This window comes from Guillardia theta, assembly GCF_000315625.1.
Source record: "Guillardia theta CCMP2712 unplaced genomic scaffold GUITHscaffold_82, whole genome shotgun sequence".
NCBI classification, from domain to species: domain Eukaryota; class Cryptophyceae; order Pyrenomonadales; family Geminigeraceae; genus Guillardia; species Guillardia theta.
The window spans coordinates 1-8,749 of record NW_005434592.1 but is presented as its reverse complement, the minus strand read 5'-3'; the positions used below and the strand labels follow the sequence as shown (position 1 = coordinate 8,749).

Genomic DNA, 8,749 nt, shown 5'->3' with positions numbered 1-8,749 from the left:
TCATGAAAAGCCTGCAGGAGGCTCGGGATCGACAAGTGGCCTTTCAAGGGGCCGGCAGGGAGGTCCAGCAAGCCACCTACCCCGCCATCCTCGTCGGCCATGTCGGGAGGGTGTGTGGCATCGGTGGAGGTGTCAGCGTGCGAGGACCTGCCGCTATCAAGCCATGGCGCCTCGTCGTGCATGCTTGAGACTGCAGGCCCAAGCGATGGCACTGCTTGTCAAGACCTCTCCATGGGCTCGACATGTCTTGCTTCGAGCAACTGTTGGAGGAAACAAATCGACGATCCTCACTGCACGGAGACCCGCCATTGCCCTCTTCTGCTTCAACGCCGAGACTCTCTCGACAAGTACGCGTCCATGCTCACCGTACCTCCTGGAGAGGAGGGGCAAGGCGACGCCGTGTTCTGGAAGGAGCTGCTGGGGATGCTGCCGGAGGAGGTAAAGGGGAAGAGGGTGGATGTAGACTTTGACTTTACCTATGGTTCATAAACTTGTATGTTCCGAATGCATGTGACGGCAGTGCGTAATGCAGCGTTAGGGGAGGGGGGTTTGAAGGAGGTGGTGGACTCCATGCTCAGTCCCCTTCTCATAGCATTATCTTTAGCATGGTCATTTTCATCTTCAAGTCCAGGCTGTGTTTGTTGCCAATCTGCCGGCCTTGGAGGCTCTGGGGCGGCATGACCTGCTGACTTGGCCCGGGCTGGTACGTATCATAGTATCTGGGTCGGACCTTTGCCACTATCAGCCAACAATCCTGAACTTGCTTCAACTTGGGTTCAAGTTGTGAGTGAACTCGCATGGTCGATACACGTATTGGAAATATCATCTCCGCCTCCTTCAAACCCCCCTCCCCCTCATGCTGCCCTACGCACTGCCTTCACATGCATTCGGAACATACAAGTTTATGAACCATAGGTAAAGTCAAAGTCGACATCCACCCTCTTCCCCTTTACCTCCTCCGGCAGCATCCCCAGCAGCTCCTTCCAGAACACGGCGTCGCCTTGCCCCTCCTCTCCAGGAGGTACGGTGAGCATGGACGCGTACTTGTCGAGAGAGTCTCGGCGTTGAAGCAGAAGAGGGCAATGGCGGGTCTCCGTGCAGTGAGGATCGTCGATTTGTTTCCTCCAACAGTTGCTCGAAGCAAGACATGTCGAGCCCATGGAGAGGTCTTGACAAGCAGTGCCATCGCTTGGGCCTGCAGTCTCAAGCATGCACGACGAGGCGCCATGGCTTGATAGCGGCAGGTCCTCGCACGCTGACACCTCCACCGATGCCACACACCCTCCCGACATGGCCGACGAGGATGGCGGGGTAGGTGGCTTGCTGGACCTCCCTGCCGGCCCCTTGAAAGGCCACTTGTCGATCCCGAGCCTCCTGCAGGCTTTCTTGATGGCCGTAGGGCAGATCCCAAGCGCCTCCGATGCCGCAGCGAGCGAGCGATCGAAGAGGCCCTCCAGAAGCTCTCTCGTCAGCACGACCGGGTCGTCGGGCTGTCGGGGAGACTGGCCAGGGCCTGCCTTCTTCTTGCGAGGGCAGACGAGCGCGACGCGGGCGGAGGAGATCTGAGAGCTGATGCTGTCATGCTGGAGACGATCTTGGCAGGAGGGAGGCTCCGTCTGGGGGGGAGCAGGGGAGGAGAGGAAGGGTGGTTGGGGGTGTTGGGAGAGCATGTCGTCGTCATATGGAGACCAGTACATATCGCAGAGGTCAGCACTTGTGCCAAAGACTTCGATATCGCACATGAGATCAACTCGACGCGGGAATGCAGAGAGCAGAAGGAATCAAACGAAAAGGACGTGTTCTGTTGGGGTATTTGTCCAACAAGCGATTGAAGCAGAGAGCGTAGGGAAGGAGCTGCCGAAGGAAACAAGTTGAAGGGGTGGGGCTGGGAACATCTTTAGCGGGTCGGAGAGAAAATAGGCAAACATGCAACGGTTGAGGTCCGGAGTCTATTTTTAGCAACAGAAGCTCCGGGTCGGAGCATGGGAGCCTGACCGTACGTGACTATTACTAATATAGCAGTACCCATATTTTTACTCAAGTGTCCGTGGGATGCCGGGCCCGGCCAGCCGAGCACTGATCAGGCCCGCCGGATGGCGAGCCCCCAAGGCCGGAGGCGGGAAAGAATGGATGGATGAGGGGAAGGAAGAGGGTTGTAGTGAGGAAAGGAAGATGACTGGTGGAGATGAAGAGATGTCTTCAGAGAGCTTATGGTAACTAGAAGACGATCAGGTCAGAGCGATGAGAAATGCAAACTCAACCTGGAAACATCTCTTTGACTCTTTGTGTGGTAGAATCAGCTCCTAGAGGGACGTCTCAGACTCCTTTCTGTGTGCCTGCCCCCAGCATGCTCAAACTGACTTCTGCTGCCAACAGTACACGCTCGTATGTCGATGGAAGAGAGAGAGAGAAACATCTTAAAACTTCTGCGCTGCCCAAGTTGCAACGACGCTTTCTCGAGCGCAGAAGGGATTCTCCCCAAACTCATGCCCAACTGTCCTCACACCATATGTAGCAGCTGTGTGGCAGACATCAACCTGAAATGTAAACAAGGGAGAGCATGCCCGATCTGCAAGAAGTCTTGGTGGAGACCTGAGGCATACGATATGGCGAACAACCCGATCATCATGAGCCTGATAGATGCGCAAGCCGAAGACGGCTTTGATGCGCCAAAGCTGAAGATGGAGCTGATGCAGAACGTGGAGAGAAACAAGCTAGATTACAACGAAGAGTGTGCGATGATAAAGGAGCTCTCCCGAGATGGTGTCTTGGACTTCTTCGAGGCTTCTGCGCTGAAGGAGCAGGCGATGCAGAAACTCTACAAGTCAGTGGCCAACTGCAAACGGAAGTATCTCCTCGAGGGGGGGGACGAGAGCTACGTCAACGAGCTAGTGCAGATGATGTATGACTCCATTGGCCTCAGCCGGTCACTCGAGGAGGACTACGCTCGGGATGAGGAGATCATTGACGATTGGATGGAGATTGTGCCGTCGGAAGACGAGAGCGAGGATGCCGCGCACACAGAAGAGGCTCAACAGCCTCAAGTCGCGCAAGACCCAGTGACCAGAGAGGCAGACAGCGGCGTTGAAGCATCCAACCCGGATGAGGACATGTTGAGCCTGAAAGAGGAGGGCCAGAGGGAAGCTCGACCAACTCCGAGCAGCAGTGGCAAGAAGTCGAAGGGGGCGAGAGTGAGTGGCAAGGATAACACTGGAAGGGACCGAAGAAGCTCGGACGGCAGCAAGGAGAACACGCCGAGAGCAGTCGGTGTGAAGGTTGAGCCCTCAGACTCCGAAGAGTGCGAGAGAATCGCCAAGAAGGAAGGGGCAGATGCTCCTCAGGTGCCTTTGCGATCTAGTCAAATCAAGAGGAGAAGCCAAGAGAAACCTGCTGAAGCAAGTGAGCCCGTGGTCCACGAGTATGAGCCTCCGAAGCTGAGGCATGGGACGGCGCGATCGGGCGTCTGCCCATTCCTAGATCGAGTGGTCGATGAGATGGTAGAGTTGTCACAGAGACTGCCGTTCTCGGTCATGAAAACCACCAGCGAAGACGTTTGGGACAACTTCGAGGCTAAGATGTCAGACCTGAAGATGAAACCAAACTTTTCGTCGATCAAGAGCAAGATGCTATGGCTGCTGCGGGAGATCAAGGAGGAGTGCCTGAAGGAGTCTTGGTTCACTAGGAACCATCCCGTGCTGATGCAGAAAATTGAGGCCTGCGGAGACCCGCAACATCTGCAAGAGCTGCTTCTGGAGTTCAAGTGCAATGCCGTCAGCTGGAAGCTTGTTCGGAAGGCTATGCAGATGGACTCGATGCCGGGTGGCTCGTCTCAGGGGAAGAGCAAGAGGGTCAAGGTTGAGAGCTGCGTGGATGGGGAGGGTCAAAATAAGCAGGATCACGCGCCTCCACCAAGTAGCAAGTCCAAGGCAGAAACGTACAAGTACAGCTACAGAAATATCACCCAGACCTCCGACGGCATGTTTCAGCCCCGCGTTTATATCAACAGCAGCCTGCGTCACATGATGCAAGGCAGGGAGAAGATCTACATCAGTGACAAGTTCAGATCTGCCTCGAAGGCAGCCAAGAGGGCAGATGAGTTTCTCCTGGAACACTTCACATTGTCGCAAGTGCTCCCATACCTCAACTTCCCTAAGGCAGCTCGAACTTAAAACATCCCAGGCCATCACGTGTCCTCCCACTCTTGCCTTGGCTCAGGTTTACTAGTGTCCACTCGCGAAGGCTGCAACTCATCTAAAAGATCTGTTTCACCATTGCGATGGTTGGGATCTGCGACAAACAGTCAATGCACAGCAGATCAATCAAGCAGCAGCCACCGGCCTCAGCTCCAAACAGCTCCCATCAGATTTGGGCTTGCAGACTCTCACGGTGTCTACAGGACGATTCCAGATAGTCTGTTAGATCGTCACTTCCGGCAGGGCCTGTCACACCAACGGACCTGATAACCAAGGGATTCGTACAACTTTCGTGCCGCAACATTTTGTTCTTCTACCAGCAAGAAAATCTCTCGGAAACCTGCTCCGTCGGCCCGTTACTTCTCCTCCTGTTCATCGCCGTGATTTCACCCCAACTCTTCACGATGCTCTCGCACTCCTGGCAGAGCCTCCGCCCCAGACCGCTACCTCGGCTCCTCTCGCTCACCTGCCAGTGTTGAGGGCGTGGGGAAGGAGCGGGGGGGGAGGGGGGGGGATGACATCGACTCACCGCAAGGTTTGACAAGACAGGGATGAGCCCGTAGTTCTCCGGCAGAACAGCATTCGCAACCTCGATCAGAGGAGCTTTTCCTGCAGCCGAACGAGTCACGCTGAGGAACTACCCTCGTCCTCTTACTCAGCTCGTTCCTTGCTCGCCCGCCCAGGGCCGACAGCCCGCCTTTGAGCATGTTCTCGCCCCTTTCCCTGGTGGGCACATACAACCAATTTCAACAAGCTCTCAAGGAGTCAGAGGAGACAAACCTGGACAGGACGGTGATGTCCTCCTTATCAACGACAGACACCTCGATGCCGCAGCAGGCCTGGATCATTCCGTTGTTGCCTTGAACCAGCAACAGGCTTGACTTCAACTTCCTCTCCCCTACCAGCTTTCCGTACCTGCCGCCACCGAGTCACTCGACACCGAGGGCCCCGCAAGGCACGAGCCTCTCTTGAAGGTCCTGCCTCTGACACTCCAGCAGCTCTCGCTTCTGTGCGGCGTCAAACGTCTGGGGCCCCATAGAGGTGCTGTGCTCCCAGAACGAGTCGAGGAAGAACGCGGCGCAGTCCTCGATCACTTTGTAGTCGTCTGACACTCTGATCTGCACTGGCACATCGCTGGAGCTGGACTGAGCCGCCTGCGACTGGGAGGAGGAGGGTGAAAACGCTGCTGGAACATCCCAGGTAGTCTCCCCAGTCTCCACGTTCCAATAGTACATAGAGCCCGAAGCCTGAGGAATGGAATGTCAGCGCGATAAGACGACCCCACGAGCAGGCGATGGAGAGCTTGTATAGACACGTGAAGATAGTATGAGTGGCGTATGCGGACTGGGAGGATCAGGAGGAGGAAGGGGAGGAGGAGGAGGAGGAGGGGGAGGATGAGGAGGGAGGTGCATCTACCGGATCCTGCACCTCCCGCCATTGCGATGCCTGAGCTGAGGTCTTGAGAGCAGTCAGCGAGTACCGCCTGCTAGCCCTTGGGAGCCCTCGCAGCTTCTTCCCTTGGTCCGTTACCCCTGGGATCCTCTGTGCAATCGGGCGATCCCGAGCTGCAGGAGGAGAACGAGACGAGGAGGAGCTTGGAAGGGACCATGACATGTGGATCGGGCTAACGTACAAGAGGCCTCTTGTCTTGCTCAGCATGCTCGAGTCTACTGCCGTCCTTCTGCTCGCTGGTACCGGCACCTTCCCTTCTGACATCACCATGGCCATCAAGCAAGCGATCATCGTCGCCGCCATCCTGCACTTGGCCCTCGCCATTGCGAACCCTCACTACCCTTATATCACCGAGCACCAGTCATCACAGCACCCCATGAATACTACCCCCTACCCATTCTGTTTTACACTAACCCCCATGTTCAGAAGAAAGAAGGTAGTTCATGTACCCCCAGTATAGGCATTGTTTCTTGATTACCCCTCATTTGAATTACCACCCTCATTAGGGTACAGGTTTGATTGGCTTGGGAAACAACCGGCTTGAGGGACGGAAAGTGAAACTAGAAAGAGCAAGCGAAGGAGCAGAGCAGAGCAGAGCAGGGCAGAGCAGAGCAGAGCAGAGCAGAGCAGAGCAGAGCACATCAGAACAAGCCATGAGACGAGGAGGAGAGGGCTAGGTCAAGGTTGGCATCTACACAGCGACAAGCAGAGATGATCCGATAGCGGAGAGCGCGATCGTGAGCAACGATCATCCCGGAGTGAGACATGGAGAACGCGTGCAGGACGGGGAACCTCGAGGCCGTAAAGGTCCGCCATGAGGCGTCTCACCCGCTCCTCACCCCTCTGCCAGGGCCTCGTCAACGTCGACAGGAACAGGGCTCTGCGGGAGGATGCTTCAGGGCAAACGCCGCTCCACAGGGTGGCAGCGTACAACCACATGGAGGTCTCTTGCCTCCTGCCCTGCCAGCTTGCTGCCTTCTGACACTTTCTGCCCGCAGATACTCAACTTCCTCATCGACTGTAGGGCAGACGTCAACGCTCTGGACAGGCAAAGAAGGATGGGGAGGGAGAGGAGGGAGGGATAGGAGGGAGGGAGAAGAGGGAGGGAGGGAAGGGAGAGTAGGAGGAGGGGAGGGGATGATGGCCCATGGCAGATACGGAGACTCTGCGCTGAAGAAAGCAATCTTCAACGGGCATTACGAGGTTGTCTTCCGGTTGATCGAGATGGGGGCAGATGTCAACGTCTGCGATCATACTGGCAAGACTCCGCTGCACTTCGCTGCTGAGAAGGTGAGGAAAGGAAGCGAGGATCTCGGGAATCGGAGGAGACGGAAGGGAGAAGGAAGGCAAGGAGGAAGGAGGTGGGAGGTGGGAGTGGGGAGGCGGGAGGTGGGATGCGAGAAGCAGCAGGCGGAAGGCGGGAGGAAGGAGGCGGGAGAATGAGTAGCACTGACTGTAACATGAAGGGGGACGCAGCTTGCGTTGAGCTCATGATCGAGAAGGGGCGAACGTGCGTCGAGTTTGCCTCCCTCCTGCTTCTGAGATGCCCCGCAGGTGAACGCAGAGATCCAAGGGCAGCACTACCTGACGCCCCTGCACCTTGCCGCAATACACGGACACAACTCGGTGTGCAAGGTGAGCCGAAGGGCGCAGTGAAATGTAGCAAGAGGGACGGACGGACGGAGGAGAGGGAGGGAGGGAGGAGAGGGAGGGAGGATACCCTTGTGGTGGTGAAACTGGAGATGGGGAGGAGGATCAGAAAGTTGAGGATGGAGATGATGATGATGAAAAGGAGGAGGAGGAGGAGGACGATGATGTTCTTCCCAGGCACTCCTGGCCGCGGGCTCGATCATCGACTCACAGGCGGGAAAGGTGAGACAAAGTTTGTCCTTTGCCTCCTTCACTCGCTCCCCGTCAGGATCACTCGTGCGCCCTCCACCTGGCGTCCGAAGGCGGACACACCACGACCGTGAGGTGCGAGGGGGGAAGGAGGGGGGGGGGGGAGGGGGGATGAGTCCCAACACCAACAAGTGACAAGCGCATCATGCACAGGTTGTTGATAGGCGAGGGTGCAGACGTGAGCATCCGAGACAAGCATGTGCTGCCTGCGCTCCTGCCCCGCCTCCTCGGCTCACCTCCTCCTTCCTCCAGGGGCGGAAAGCTGTTCACGTCTGCAAGGACAGGAAGACGAGGGACGTCTTCGACTCTTTCCGGCTACGCGCGACGGCGAGTGCGAGCGAGGAGGGGGAGGAGGCTGAGCGGCAGGGCAGGTCCATCCTGCGGCATGCACAGTCAAGGGACCTGGGGTGGCGCCGCTGATAGAGGCAACTGAGAAGAGCTTCTTCCTGATCCAGGTCAGCAGTTACATGTCGCATGTCCTTGTGAAGCTGATGACGTCATCGCCCTGCCCTGCTGCTGCACAGCTGAGGGACAGGAATGGGAACTTGCTGCAGGACCAGGGAGGGATGATCAAGGCCTCAGGTCGGGCGGGAGATGCTCGTGGGCTGCTCATGCTGTGGCAGTTGACGTGCAGGACTTGCACACGGGGCAGACGAGAGAGGCAGAGGTTGTGCGAGTGATGGAGATCGGGGGGAAGGGGGAGGGGAGGAGGGAAAGAGGATGAGATGGTGGGAGGAATTAAAGGGGGAGGAGGGAAAGAGGATGAGATGGTGGGAGGAATTAGACGCGTTACGAAGCAGAGCAGCATGGGGGAGGGCGAGAAGGGGGAGAGAAGAGAGATTGGGTCCGAGAAGGGGGAAGGGCAGGAGAGAGCAGGAGAGAGCAGGAGAGGGGAGAAAAGGAGGGCAGGGCAGGAAACTTTCCAACTTGCTCTCCAGGTGGAGCCTCATGAGGAGCTGGCGGGGCCGATGGTCTACTTCAACGCCTCCGTCGTCGGGCATGTCGGTACGGGAGGGACAAGAGGGGAGAGCTGAGGGCGCTGGCAGTACGCGGTGCACGTAAGGATAGCAAACGCCCTTGACGCCTCCGTTGACTCATCGACGGGTCGCTGCTCCTCCTCCTCCTCCTCCTCCTCCTCCTCCTCCTCCTCCTCATTCCTCCTCCTCATTCCTCCTCCTCCTGACTTCCTCCTCATCCTTGCTTCC

At 57.2% G+C, this 8,749-nt stretch overlaps 3 protein-coding genes across 3 annotated transcripts; 1 reads left to right on the top strand and 2 right to left on the bottom strand.

Moving 5' to 3' along the window:
• Positions 1-902: 902 nt before the first annotated feature.
• On the bottom strand, positions 903-1,697 carry GUITHDRAFT_115165 (hypothetical protein; the record flags this gene model as incomplete). Its single annotated transcript, XM_005825540.1, has 1 exon — positions 903-1,697. One exon carries the CDS (start codon positions 1,695-1,697, stop codon positions 903-905), a length of 795 nt encoding a protein of 264 aa, XP_005825597.1.
• A 2,286-nt stretch (positions 1,698-3,983) lies between these two features.
• Positions 3,984-5,976, bottom strand: GUITHDRAFT_165138 (hypothetical protein). The gene is made up of 9 exons (XM_005825539.1): positions 5,610-5,976; positions 5,134-5,440; positions 4,974-5,052; positions 4,849-4,916; positions 4,723-4,802; positions 4,584-4,659; positions 4,457-4,533; positions 4,335-4,412; positions 3,984-4,287 (listed from the first exon to the last, which is right to left on the bottom strand). Exons 1-9 carry the CDS (start codon positions 5,967-5,969, stop codon positions 4,252-4,254), a joined length of 1,161 nt encoding a protein of 386 aa, XP_005825596.1. The 5' UTR covers positions 5,970-5,976; the 3' UTR covers positions 3,984-4,251.
• A 434-nt stretch (positions 5,977-6,410) lies between these two features.
• GUITHDRAFT_115162 (hypothetical protein) lies at positions 6,411-8,625 on the top strand (the record flags this gene model as incomplete). The annotated part of the gene is made up of 13 exons (XM_005825538.1): positions 6,411-6,452; positions 6,496-6,588; positions 6,644-6,665; positions 6,880-6,935; positions 7,200-7,280; positions 7,473-7,517; positions 7,564-7,619; positions 7,698-7,743; positions 7,797-7,951; positions 8,008-8,126; positions 8,168-8,211; positions 8,483-8,549; positions 8,591-8,625. 13 exons carry the CDS (start codon positions 6,411-6,413, stop codon positions 8,623-8,625), a joined length of 861 nt encoding a protein of 286 aa, XP_005825595.1.
• Positions 8,626-8,749: the final 124 nt, after the last annotated feature.

Excerpts from the sequence above, each read along its gene's own strand:
- GUITHDRAFT_165138 (XM_005825539.1), bottom strand. The coding sequence starts at position 5,969 with ATGGCGAGGGCCAAGTGCAGGATGGCGGCGACGATGATCGCTTGCTTG. Across the intron at positions 5,441-5,609 it reads GGCGGGAGGTGCAGGATCCG|GCTTCGGGCTCTATGTACTA; the intron begins GTAGATGCACCT and ends TCCATTCCTCAG. Across the intron at positions 4,660-4,722 it reads CTGTCTTGTCAAACCTTGCG|GTGAGCGAGAGGAGCCGAGG; the intron begins GTGAGTCGATGT and ends CAACACTGGCAG.